The 14,143-nt window shown below is 33.0% G+C and overlaps 2 protein-coding genes across 2 annotated transcripts; both read left to right on the top strand.

Annotated features, from left to right (window-relative positions):
• The first annotated feature begins 15 nt into the window (after window positions 1-15).
• LOC123704146 lies at window positions 16-2,506 on the top strand. The gene is made up of 5 exons (XM_045652445.1): window positions 16-341; window positions 772-958; window positions 1,035-1,187; window positions 1,642-1,793; window positions 2,260-2,506. Exons 1-5 carry the CDS (start codon window positions 259-261, stop codon window positions 2,459-2,461), a joined length of 777 nt encoding a protein of 258 aa, XP_045508401.1. The 5' UTR covers window positions 16-258; the 3' UTR covers window positions 2,462-2,506.
• Window positions 2,507-9,616: 7,110 nt separating this feature from the next.
• LOC123704081 (bystin) lies at window positions 9,617-12,145 on the top strand. The gene is made up of 8 exons (XM_045652348.1): window positions 9,617-9,839; window positions 9,948-10,065; window positions 10,142-10,382; window positions 10,467-10,623; window positions 10,768-10,959; window positions 11,151-11,359; window positions 11,469-11,619; window positions 12,018-12,145. Exons 1-8 carry the CDS (start codon window positions 9,705-9,707, stop codon window positions 12,096-12,098), a joined length of 1,284 nt encoding a protein of 427 aa, XP_045508304.1. The 5' UTR covers window positions 9,617-9,704; the 3' UTR covers window positions 12,099-12,145.
• Window positions 12,146-14,143: the final 1,998 nt, after the last annotated feature.

Here is a 14,143-nt window from a genome sequence, read left to right as displayed (position 1 = left end):
TCTTATCAAACGATTGAAGGATATTTGACTATCTAGTTCATCAATTGTTTGTGTTTAAGATAAACGTTTTAATTAATGATAATTTTTATATACAAATCAAATAATTACGATTTTTATCGTCAATTAATAATCAGCCCTGTTTTGAATTAGCACCAGTGGTAACTGATAAAGTGTAAGATTTATCATTAATCAAGGGCTCGTATAAAGCAATCTATTATTGAAAAATAAGTTAATTCATTATTCAAGTGCGTTGAAAGCATGAAGGGTACGAAGACAACAGCGTTGGTTTTGGCGGTGCTGCTTATTGCCGCCGAAGGCAATGTTGCCAAATATAATCATGTGTGAGTACAGCGTTGTTCGATAGCATTATGTATTCTAGACATACACTTTGTAATATTTAGAAGAGTAGAATTTAGAACAAAATTGCCAAAAATATTGTTTTTAACATCATAAAGTGAAGTCCCATGTCCCCATAGTGGGGTAGGGGCAGATGCATTAGGTATACATCTGTTTCACTGATCGATTTTCTTTTAACATCATACTAACTAGGTAGTTACATAATTAATAATTATATTGAAGCCAAATTTTTTTTTTAATATTTCAGTACGTACTAGTTAGAAAGTGGCGTATTTAGATTTTTTGAAATAAATTAATTCAATTCATCATTTGCATTTTATATAAGGTATTTAGGGAGATATTTTTTATTCTCGATTCGAATATTGTTTTGTTTAATGCAAAATAAATAAGTACCTATTTTTATGCCTATTATAGAGCAAAATTGTATTTTGATGATATTTCACCATCTATTGGAAAGGACGTAAGTCCAAAATGGAATCTAGGTCAAACGGCAACAGTCAATGATTACGTGGACAATACCATCTCTATGCTTGTACCTTTCATGCAAGAAAATGGCTTGGATCCCATGTTTCTACCCGATATTGTTGAAGGTTTTGAAGTGGTAAGTTATTATTTTAACGTGAAAATATGTCTCTAAGGAATATCTTCACTTTAAAACGTTTATTTTAAAATTTTAGCGACTCTTACTCATCACATATAGCGCATGGTTGAAGCTTCAAAATGGAAGTATGACGGGTCTCGTTAATGTCTCTCGATTTGAAGATCAGCTTGTAAATTACTTTGCTAAGATGTTGCGTGTTAAGGTCCAGCTTCAATTTAGCGATCTTGAGGTACGTGATTTACGTGAAAAAGAAAGACTGGTAGTAAAGTAAAGTAAAGTAGTATAGGGGATGTTGGTGAAACTTTTGTATACCTACTTATTTAGAAGTGGCGCTCGCAAGGGCTTTGAGGACAAAAAAAAAGGGAGAGAGTTATGAGTCTTTACAAAACCATAAACCATTGATTTTCCTGTTAAAGTTGTTGTTGTTTCAAAGATAAGATCACAGACAGAATAATTTTAATTAAAATGTAGGTAAATTTTTGTGTTTGTTAAAAAATGACGCAAATGCATATACATACTTACTTACCTACTTATCTAATATGTACGTACATTTTATAAAAAGTAAATTATGAAGTAACAAAAACTCGCGGTAATTTTTTTTGTGAACACGTTCTAAAATTTACGGAAAGATTTTTTTAAGAATTTATGGCTTTATATAATTGGTGCCTAATTTTTGTTTCCAGTTCAATTATGATTACCTTGTAAAGGTCATGAACATTGGTCCCACGGGACGAATTGTTGGTTCATTGGATCGCTTTAGAATAGTTGCCGATATCTTAATAGATTTCAATAATGACGAAATTCACTTACAACAGTTCTCGCTAACGGATGTCGGGTAAGTTAATATTTTCAACTTTCAACGAGTAAGGTCGAGGTCAGGCTGCTGAATACATTTCCATACATATAGTACAAGTCCATTTAATTATGCTAAGTATACACACGATGATGAAGCTAAAACCACTTGGTCAAAACGGGCTGGATTTTATGGAAAATATTTAATGTTCATATCTAAAACGAACGATATACCTACCTACCTACCTATGCTGTCTATGAATTGAATTCGTAATAACATCTATAATGCAGTTAACTCCAACTTCACGATGAAAATGAAGCGATATTGTATTGATACGATTAAGAGATTTGAAACGGACCTAATAGATAATTAACTATCAACCTCCTAATTTACTATAGATAAAATATAAATGAATATAATGAATACATATAGGTACCTACAGGGCGAAATCCTTACAATCTTCAGATTTATAACTTATTTTTATCATTAATCCATATTAATATTACAGACGCCTACGAGTAGCGCTACGTGGAAATGTTCTCACTGATTGGCTTGTCAACCCAGTTATCAGAGTCTTCACGACTCTCTTCAATGGTATCATCATGTGGACCGTTGAGTCAACAATACGTAATGTGGCTCAATCTGCTATCACAGACATCAATTCTGCTATTCGTGAAGTTATCAACCAGATCGAGTCTTACAATTATTAGATGCAAAATGTGTTAACCAATAACATTTTATTATTAAATAGATATAATCAGTAATGTCGTTTTCTATTATACCTACCTACTCATATTAACCCATTTCGGTGAGTCTATTGCACGCCTCATAAGCGAAGCGTTGAGGTGGGTACTACTGTCACTTCGCGCAAAACATCTGATTTTTCAAACTTAAAATGTCTTTATGTATCATACATTGCACTTGTAAGATAATACATACACACACATATTAAGAAAAAACTCTATTTTTAACATTCATGATATTTTTGATGTCATTTTTGTTATTTAAACTAGTTAAAAAACAGTTTAAAAAAGTTCTGTCTTGGACGTCCGTGTGTCTGTATGTGCGGAGGATTTTCTTGTTAACACGATAGCGACCGAAATAGTTTACTAATCGAGTCTTTTTTTTCTCTTACGCTTGAGTATGCTCAGGAATAGAACCCTTTCATTTTTCAGGGTCTGATTCGATGTGGTTTAATTGTTATTAAATAAACAAAAAAAAATATCGACTGTTCTCCATAATTTTAGTATATCTATATACATATAATCTTTATTTTTTTTTATATTTATAGTGTACTCAAAATTCACCATTATAAACTCGATTCTACTATAAGCCAAGGTTTAAAAAAATAAGTTGGTAGTCAGTCCCTTAAACCTGCGCAGTTTCACATCTAGGTGGGGCCACAAGAAAAATAGCTCAATTATTACGGTACCGCTTTCTTTACTTTTCCAACTGTTTTATTTTATTTCTTTTTTATATTTATAGTGTACTCTTTATAAATAATCAATTTTATTGTAAAGGATGAGATTATGAGGCGTGCACTTTTGGATTTTCCAAACTATTTCTACAATCTTAACTTCGTTTTTTATTTTTTATTTAGGTATATATCTGCTATGCGATTCAACTGAATGGGATCGATTCAGCGCCATCTAATGACGTACCTAGTAGCTGTTAATTCAACAAATTAATAATTGTTAATAATCCAAGTGAATATAGAATGCTAATATTATGCTTATTAGATGTAAGAGTCAGGAAAAACAAAAAAAAACGGTTACTGAAATGCAAAAAGAATTTCTAAGTAGTTAACTAACTTAAAGCTAAAAGGTTATTGACTTTTCCTAATTTCCTTTCATAACTGAATCGCATACCTAACCCATTTTATTTTTAAGACTACAATATTATCTTTATTAAGTTTCTCATCTCCATAATACTCGGGTACCACCAGAAGGACGGTACCCGGTCTTTTGGAAGGCTTACGTGGGGAATCGGATCCAACACGCAGAGGCCCTTTTGAGAGTGTTTAATGTGTTATGGGACACCAGCCGCAGCCTGCCCATGACTGCACTATATAGAGATACAGCCCTGGGCAGTCCGCGGCCGATGTAGGACTATTACAGAAAATGGAAATAAATAACTGGACTATGGAAGGGGTGCTATGTGGACAGGTTACTGGATCTATAGGAACTATGGCGTCTGCCTTTCTACGACAAAGTTTGTAAAAATATATTGGCAGACGGTGACTCGCCCTCTCACAGATGGGCCCTCTAAAAAGTCGCTGTAACTTAGCAACAAGAGGGCAACATGTCGTGAGCAGCTAAGGGTGGAGAGGCGTCCCTGAACTTTAAACGACGATCACGCGCTCCCTGAGGGTCCAGCATCACGTGCCCACTCGCCACTTACGCTTCGCTTCCACCCTTCGAGCTAAAAGCTCTCGCGACTCCACTCTGGCCGGCCGGTTAAGGCAAACCAGAGGTGGGGGGGTCCTGTCCTCGTCAGGCTTCACTCCGACCGGCCGGTGAAGGCAAGCCGGAGATGAAGACAGGGGCCTCCCCCGGGAGCACTCGGTTCCCGCGGGGTCGCTACTCCCCGATACCCCGCCACAAGGTGTCCTGCGGGTTCTTTATTAATATTATTATCACATACCTATTATGGCACAAGTTATACTCAATGGGTAAGCTATACTTACTCAAGGCGATTATGCGTTCCACATTGCCTACTTTGTCTAAACTTATGTAGTTACCTATCAAAGCCAAATTCTGTCCAACAATAGTCTCTCAAAAAACTTAAAATAAAAAGTAAACATCGCATAAAACAAAAACATAATAATTGCAACATGCACAAAGTTAAGTACCTACAGCCTATCAAAATATCATCTCCATATCAAAATCTCGCCCGTCTTAAATCTGTTACTTGCTTAGGTTACTTGACTGTTAGTACATATACAGGGCATTTAATCCGTTTTTTATTCCATTCAAAGATCTAACGATAGTAAATGTTACCGTACTGATTTGGACTATCTATCAGCTTAGCACACACAAAAAAAAATCAAGCATCTACCACAACAATAATTAACGTCATCCATACTAATATTATAAATGCGAAAGTAACTCTGTCTGTCTGTCTGTTACTCGATCACGCCTTAACTACTGTACCAATTTGCATGAAATTTGGTATAGAGGTATTTTGATACCCGAGAAAGGACATAGGCTACTTTTTACCCCGGGAAATAGGATAGGTTTTATCTCGGAAATCCCACGGGAACGGGAACTATGCGGGTTTTTCTTTGATGCGCGGGCGAAGCTGCGGGTATAGAAAGCTAGTCATAAATAAAAATCTCATCGTACTCAGGCGATACAGCTAGGTGAAAAATTAAAAAAAAGTCATAACTCCGAAAATTCGAAAAATCTCTTAACATACATCTCAGCTTTAGTATATCACTACTTTTTGGGACATCCTGTATATAACAAAATATATACCTACAGGATGTCTCAAATAAGTACCAATGAAGGTTCATTTAAATTTCAAACTATTAAAATTCCGCGTGGAATATTGCTTGCGAGGCGAGGAGGCGAAACAAAAAGTATCATAAATCATTAACTCTAACTTAAAAAATATAATCTCAAGAAGTGAGGAAGAAAAGACGAGTTTCACACGTCTTGACTGTGATAACTACAGCTACATTATGAAAAAGTAACAGAGTCGTTTCTTATGCCTTTTTTGTTCTTCATAATATTATAGCGATGGTTCAAGCTTCAAGTTTCTCAATAGTGCCAATATCATGGATCTTCTAAATAGCGTCGTTGTACGACTGAGCAATATGCGCGAATTTTATTTAGTGCTGACATACGGTCCATACTTTGTCCTGCAAGATATATTCTCGCAGAAATAGTCAGCACCTATATTAATCCTAATTATTGAATCCTATATTGATAAACATAGTTGATAAATAACATAAAATACGGTGCATTTATTTGCATAATGACACCATAACACATAGAGCATCCATAACATGAACAACAACATAAAATTGCCTGTTTAAGGTCGTTCCCTGAGCGAGTGACCTTGAGCATTCACACTTCTTTCCCGAACCACAGCTATCCGCCGCTTCTACAATACTTCGCAAATAATTCTTGCGCCACCTAACGCGCATCCGCGTGAACTGTTTCAAATACAAGTAAAATTCACAGAGCTCAGAAGTAACAGACATGGCATTTAAAATATTTTTTTATAGAAAAACATTATAATGGTGCTAACACATAATTTTGGTCTTTACCAATTCAGAGTTAAATTATAGTCGTATGGATGAATTTTATATTAAATTTTTAAAATGAATCAAAATTGATGGTACTCTGTAATGATCATCATTCGGTGATATTTTTATATTTCTTTTAAACTAGATGTTCCCATTCAAAAACTGTCTCCAAATGGTTTCTAGTTTAAATAACTTTTTGTCATTGGTGTCATTTTCATGGTTTTTGGGGTACCTATTAACCAATATGAGGTCAAAATTAAAATTCAAGATTGCGCCGACGATAATTTACACCTTTTTGTCATGGGTGTCATTTTCATGGTTTTTGGGATAGGTTTTAACCAATATGAGGTCAAAACTAAAATTCAAGATGGCGTCGACGAAAATTTTACATCTTTTAGTCATGGGTCTCATTTTCTTGGTTTTTGGGGTAGGTATAAACCAATATGAGGTCAAAATTAAAATTCAAGATGGCGACGACGAAAATTTTACATCTTTTTGTCATGGGTGTCATTTTCATGGTTTTTGGGGTAGCTATTAACCAATATGAAGTCAAAATTAAAATGTAAGATAGCGCCGATGAAAATTTTACATCTTTTCGTCATGGGTGTCATTTTCATGGTTTTTGGGGTACCTATTAACCAATATGAGGTCAAAATTAAAATTCAAGATGGCGACGACGAAAATTTTACATCCTTTTGTCATGGGTGTCATTTTCATGGTTTTGGGGGTAGGTATAAACCAATATGAGGTCAAAATTAAAATTCAAGATGGCGCCAACGAAAATTTTACATCTTTTTGTCATGGGTGTCATTTTCATGGTTTTTGGGGTAGCTATTAACCAATATGAGGTCAAAATTAAAATGTAAGATAGCGCCGATGAAAATTTTACATCTTTTCGTCATGGGTGTCATTTTCATGGTTTTTGGGGTACCTATTAACCAATATGAGGTCAAAATTAAAATTCAAGATGGCGCCGACGAAAATTTTACATCCTTTTGTCATGGGTGTCATTTTCATGGTTTTGGGGGTAGGTATAAACCAATATGAGGTCAAAATTAAAATTCAAGATGGCGTCGACGAAAATTTTACATCTTTTTGTCATGGGTGTCATTTTCATGGTTTTTGGGGTAGCTATTAACCAATATGAGGTCAAAATTAAAATGTAAGATAGCGCCGATGAAAATTTTACATCTTTTCGTCATGGGTGTCATTTATGTGGTTTTTCTTACAATCGTTTACATATTAATCGAACAGAATTCAAATCATTATGTATATATTTATATGTGTATGTACATTTCATTTTTATATTTAGACATAATATAATATATTGTTTCTTTTCTATTTTAATTATAACTATCTTACTTATCTTTTATTCACCTATCTCAAAATTATAACAAGCGTTTATGCTATTTATTTTACCACCCAAAAAAAAAAAACCGTTCTGGTGCTCCAAGCGTAGCAAGTAGAGGGGACTACTGAAAACCGGCGCCTCTCCACTAATACGGAGAGGCAAATGCTGAGTAGTCCACCTTATCACAAATACTGACCAAATACTAGAATATATCTGATGTAATATTTATTCTTTATTTTCTATTGTTCTCAAAATGTATTAGTTGTAAGCTAAAATGTTGTATTTGTGATTAAAAGTATTTTCTTTTTTTCTTTCTTTCAAAAAATATCAAAATTTTGTCAGCGCCTTGTAGTATTTTAGATTTGACCTCATATAAGCACCACAAATCAATGAAAATGACACCCATAGCAAAAAGATGTAAAATTTTCGTCGTTGGATTTTAGTTTTGACCTCATATTGGTTAATAACTTAATAGCTAACCCAAAAACCATGAAAATGACACCCATGACAAAAATATGTAAAATTTTCATCGGCGCCATCTTGAATTTTAGTTTTGACCTCATATTGGTTTATACCTACCCCGAAAACCATGAAAATGACACCCATGACAAAAAGATGTAAAATTTTCGTCGGCGCCATCTTGAATTTTAATTTTGACCTCATATTGGTTAATAGGTACCCCAAAAACCATGAAAATGACACCCATGACAAAAAGATGTAAAATTTTTCTCGGCGCCATCTTGGATTTTAGTTTTGACCTCATATTGGTTAATAGGTACCCCAAAAACCATGAAAATGACACCCATGACAAAAATATGTAAAATTTTCGTCGGCGCCATCTTGAATTTTAGTTTTGACCTCATATTGGTTTATACCTACCCCAAAAACCATGAAAATGACACCCATGACAAAGAGATGTAAAATTATCGTCGGCGCCATCTTGAATTTTAATGTTGACCTCATATTGGTTAATAGGTACCCCAAAAACCATGAAAATAACACCCATGACAAAAAGATGTAAAATTTTTCTCGGCGCCATCTTGGATTTTAGTTTTGACCTCATATTGGGTAATTTAGCTAGGTACCGCAAAAACCATGAAAATGACACCCATGACAAAAAGTAGTATACATACTTAAAACTTCAAATGTTGTTTGTCTAATCCTAATACTTATTCACTAAAAACTTAAAAAGTAAAATGTGATTTATTGCATAAATTAATAAATTTATAATAATTTTTATAAAATATTTTCGATTATTAAAAAAATTATATTTATAAAGCATTTGAATGTTTTAAAAACTAAATATCATAATTATATAAAAAAAATGTTGTGTGGTTTTATGAAACCACGGTAAAAGTGAAACTTTTTTCACACTATAGACATTTAACTAAAAATTATCGTATTTGTACGATAATTATCGTACATATCGTGCGTCACGCGACATGCGCTACACAGACCAAAAAGTTTGAGACGATGTAATAAAAGTTTCACTTTAATATATTATAATAACTAAAGCTCATTGACCAGTTATTATATTATTGATGATTTCTAAAATCTCACTATAAATTAATAGTAGTAGCGTCTATGCCTCGCTCATTGTTTGATATTCGTACTATTCGAACAAACATGGGTCACGTGATTGTCATGTGACGCTCACGGCGACAAACGACACAAGCTTCACCCTCGAGACCTAGCGGCCGACTGAACCTCCCATACAAGCGCAAGAGATATAATTGCGAATACGCCCAAAATTTTGAATAAAATGTTTATAAAATCTAGTATAGGTCTTATCAAAAAAAATTTTTTACCATAATTTTCGTAATGAAATTGCCTATCCAATAGTGTAAATACCAAATCAAAAGAATCATTAGTTTAAGAGGAGATACACGGTAAATATAATTATTTCTAATTTCTGGGATTTCTTTGGGAGGAGATTAATTAAACTTTAAGTCAATAAAATAACAAAATACTTTTACCATTTTTGAGCCAAGAATATGTAGAAATTTAATGTATTTTTATTTAGTTGATATATCTTTTGGATAAGAAGGAGATAGCTCCAGAAAACAGTACAAAAAACGGCTAGAGCTGGGTTTTACTCTATTCCGCGCCTTAACGTTTTCGAACTGCCATGTAGGTACCTACATGGTAGGTATAAAATAATAGGTACCTATGTTATCTTTGAAATCATAGACAATCTGTTATTGGAATTGGTAATTACCACAGAGTAAATTGTCAATTGTGAAAATATGTCAATGTTATATTATATTCTGACAGCTGCCATATAAATTTGTGGGCACACGTGTGGAATTCAATTTAATGTTTCATTGAGTGTATATTTTAATTGGTAAACATGGGAAAAGCGAAAAAATTAAAACCCTCACAAGTAGGTCAAAACATAGCCCTTGCTGATCAAATAGAAGCGACAAATTCAGTGAAATCGAAGAACAGAATCAAAGAAAAAAATAGACACGATGAGGACGAAGAAGTAAGTATTATAATGATTATTGTGATAACACAGTAATTACGGTGGTAAAAATTTATCAAAGGGGAAGTTAATTTTAATCAGTTTTTATACTATTATTTTAATTTATAGTTCGTCAACGCAGACTTGTCGAAAAAGATCTTGAAAGCCGCTCGGCGGCAACAGGCTGAATTTGGAACTGACATTGCTTCATCTTCTACTAAAAATACACTTCCTCTGTCTATAAATGGTAATGTTGTTACTCGAACACATACATTGTTGTTAGCATGAAAAATTATTTGTATTAAAAAAATGATTTCCTCTAGATTCCAATTCTGACAATGAGGACCAATCAGATCAGGATGATCTTGAACCAGACACATATTACGAAAATATTGAAATCAATGAAGAAGATGAGGAGGCAATTCGAATGTTTATGTCAGCGAATCCTGAAAGGACAAGAACATTGGCTGATATTATCAAGGATAAAATAACTGACAAACACACTGAACTCCAAACACAATTCTCAGATGTAGAAACACTCAAGTTACAGAACATAGATCCGAGGTAATAAACATTTTACTAATAAATAAATCAAATTCCTCTTCAAAGGTAGTATTTGAAATATTTTTAAAAATGTTATTCTTTTAGGATAAAAGCTATGTATCAAGGAGTTAGAGATGTCTTACAGAAGTACAGATCAGGAAAATTGCCAAAAGCATTTAAAATGATCCCTCATTTGCAAAATTGGGAGCAAATTCTATATCTCACTGAACCAACAACTTGGTCTGCGGCTGCTATGTATCAGGTATATCTTAATTTCTTTCAGAGAATGAAGTAAAATTTATTTTTCTATGACTGTAGTTTTTTTTCATTTATTTTCTCTATGTAAGTTTACGAATTATTAAATTAATAAAAAATAATTATATTTTTATTGTATAACATTTTTCAGGCTACAAGAATATTTGCATCAAATCTAAAGGAAAAGATGGCCCAAAGGTTTTACAATCTAGTATTGTTGCCAAGAGTGAGAGATGATTTGGCTGAATACAAAAGATTAAATTTCCATTTATATCAGGCTCTGAGGAAATCCCTCTTCAAACCTGGAGCTTTTATGAAGGGTATTCTGTTACCCTTGTTGGAAGTAAGCATTTAGGCTTAAGGTTTAAAGGAATTTATAACAATTTAAAGTTTTTATATTTATTACAATGCATTTGTAATGGTTTTTTATAGGAACTACGCTATAAGAATCATATTACAATTTTTTTAATGAAATATACTTTTTAATATACATGTCTAAAATATATGTAATGAAGTACAATATGTTTCTTCCAGGCAGGTGACTGTACTTTACGGGAAGCTATTATTGTAGGCTCAGTACTTGCTCGAAATTCTGTGCCTGTATTACATTCAAGTGCGGCTATGTTGAAAATAGCTGAAATGGACTACACTGGTGCTAGTTCAATATTCCTTAGGATTCTATTTGATAAGAAGTATGCATTACCATATAGAGTGGTTGATTCTGTAGTATTCCACTTCTTAAGGTTAGTTGCTTCCCTACCTACAGTAGAAGTTCAAATGACCATGATTTTAAAGTATTTCTCTTGGTTTATGAATTCTTTATGTTATTCTATTCTATTTGTTATCTTTCAGATTTAACAATGATCACAGAACATTGCCTGTACTATGGCATCAAGCCTTACTGACATTTGTACAAAGATACAAGGCAGATATATCTACTGAGCAGCGTGATGCTCTCTTGGAATTGTTGAGGAAACAAGCACATCCTACTATTACACCTGAGGTATTTGTTACGTGACAAAAAGTTTTATTTGTGCTGTATTAGATGTTATCAGTTCATGACATGACCATGCCGAAGCAGTTGCAAACATTTTGTGAAAGATTTGTTATTGCAGTTCGATTCAAACTTAATGGTGGTTCGGAAATTAGTGCAGGTGTGAGTGAACGTGCGCACAGGTCCCTTAATGTCCCGCTGATATCTAAAATTGCTTTTTTGCGCTTCGGAACATACAATGTTCCAAGCTGCCATTAAGTTTGAATCGTACTGTACTAATTACTTGTAAGATGAGATGATATTTTATATTTAAATTAAGTTAATAATTTTACAATTACTTAATGTTTTCAAATAATGTTTTGTCAGATTGTTCAAAAATCTTGATATTACTTATTTTATTGTTGCAGATAAGACGAGAACTCCATGCTGCCAAATGTAGGGATATTGAAGTCAATGAAGCTGTACCAAGTTGTATGGTGGTTGAATAAATTTTATGTTAAGTAAATGCAAAATATATATTGTTGTACAATTTAAACTGACTTTTATTTACCTATGCGTTGGAATTGATAAGAATATTTATTTAATTTGGGGGTTAATTATTGCCTTGCAGCAGTGTTAACCCTCCCAAATATTATTGTAATTTTTCGTATTCATTATACTCACTACAATCTTAATTTTGCATAAGTGTGGAAAGAATAAGGCATACATTCTGTGAAAAGTAATTTATTTTTTATTTAAATATAGTACCAAGAGGAATATCAACTTGGCTAGTTATAAAATGTACAGGTGGTAGTACAGTATTCCTACATTCACATTTTCTACCTGACACAAAATCGAATGAACCAACTTTACAACCGCAGTTACTGCAATGTAATTTTCCCTTTGTCCATTGTTCTTCTTCAACTTTATTCTTTATCCAGTCCGGCAGTTTGTCCTCTAAGAGGTATATGAAGCTTTTCACGTCATAACTATTGCAATTTCCATCTGAAATACATTCGGGACTAGGCGATGATGTTTGCAGATCATCAACTAGCATATTCCTACATTTATAGCACTTTACAATACATTTCTTCGTTTCCATATTTGTTTATAGATATGCATATTATTGTTTTTTTTAAGTTTTCATATTATGATTCTCTCGGGAAAGTTTTATTTGGAGGTTATTACGGCATTCTTCACACTATGTTATTAAACAGTTTAAAATGATCTTCATCACAAATCCTTTAATTCTTGTGACAATATGATTCTATTATTTATGTTGAAATACAAATTGAAAAAGAATAAATTAATTCAAAACATATCTACCTAACTAAAAACTAAAAAGTGTAAACCGTGTAAACAAAAACATGCGTTTTGAAAAATCTCGACATTTGACAATGACAATCAAAATACAACTGTCAATGTCAGCTTCAAACTACAGTCGATAGTATATTATTATTAGTCTGTGCCACAGTGTATGCGGGAAACATGCAGACATTCCTTCTAATATTGAATTACTTAGAGCAAGCTTAGAGCATTATAGTTGAATTAATGCTCTGTTGAATTATTATCTATTCCATTTTATAAGTATTAAGTATAAATTTTATATTGCTGTAAAATGTATGAATTGTTCATTTTATTTCGATCCAAAAAATAACAATCTGTCATAATAATGAGATAAATTTTCGAAAGTTAAGCTGTTAAATTTTATGGTAGGACTTGAGTCTTGATGGCTCCTTGAACTAGAGCTGTGAGCTAGGGCACTGTTCCACCTAGCCCCTAGGTTGGTATATGCCATTGCCCATTGGATCAACTATCGATGAAAATGGAAATATCTAGTTTCATAATGAGATAGATATATCTTTAAAATTGACCGTAGCGATCAATGCAATTAAATCGAATAATCGAATCACAGATGTGGCAACTGAATTTTCGTTTCGTTCGAAATTCATTTTGAACTGAATGCAGTTTATTTTCTTTAACAAAAATAATGGAACATCACCTTTTTTAGTTTTCTACCTTCAGTATTAGGAGCACTTTGCCTCGATGAGGCTTTACCTTAGGCTTTACTTATATTCCACCCTATTACATAATTTGAAAAAAGGATCTTGGCGGATTTATTTAAAGGATTAAAATCAACTTTAAAAAAGGAAAAAAAGAGCGTGTGTTCCGGAAGTGAAACTTCTTTGGCAAGATTCAAAGATACCAACATCGTTGCCTTACTCCATAACGTGACGGTATTGCCAAGTTTCACTTACGATAATAAAGGATTAAAATATAATACCTACGTAGTATAGAACAAAAAAAAAACGTTTGAAAAAACGTTTATTAATTATACACACATTATATATAGTATAGAACATAGTCCCTTTTTAGTTTGTCTGCTCCTATGAATCCATTTTGATGTAGATAGGTAATTCAATTGCCAAAAGGTCTACTCATAATCAAAAAAATATATTTTGACAAAGTGGGAATGTAAATAAAAGAAAAATTCGCATGTGCGTGATATTTTATTTTCACTGAATTTATTTAGGTATTCAACGAGAGTTTGCGC

Source organism: Colias croceus, chromosome 2 (assembly GCF_905220415.1).
Source record: "Colias croceus chromosome 2, ilColCroc2.1".
Taxonomy (NCBI): domain Eukaryota; kingdom Metazoa; phylum Arthropoda; class Insecta; order Lepidoptera; family Pieridae; genus Colias; species Colias croceus.
The sequence above is the reverse complement of the archived record's forward strand: the minus strand, read 5'-3'. Positions and strand labels throughout refer to the sequence as shown.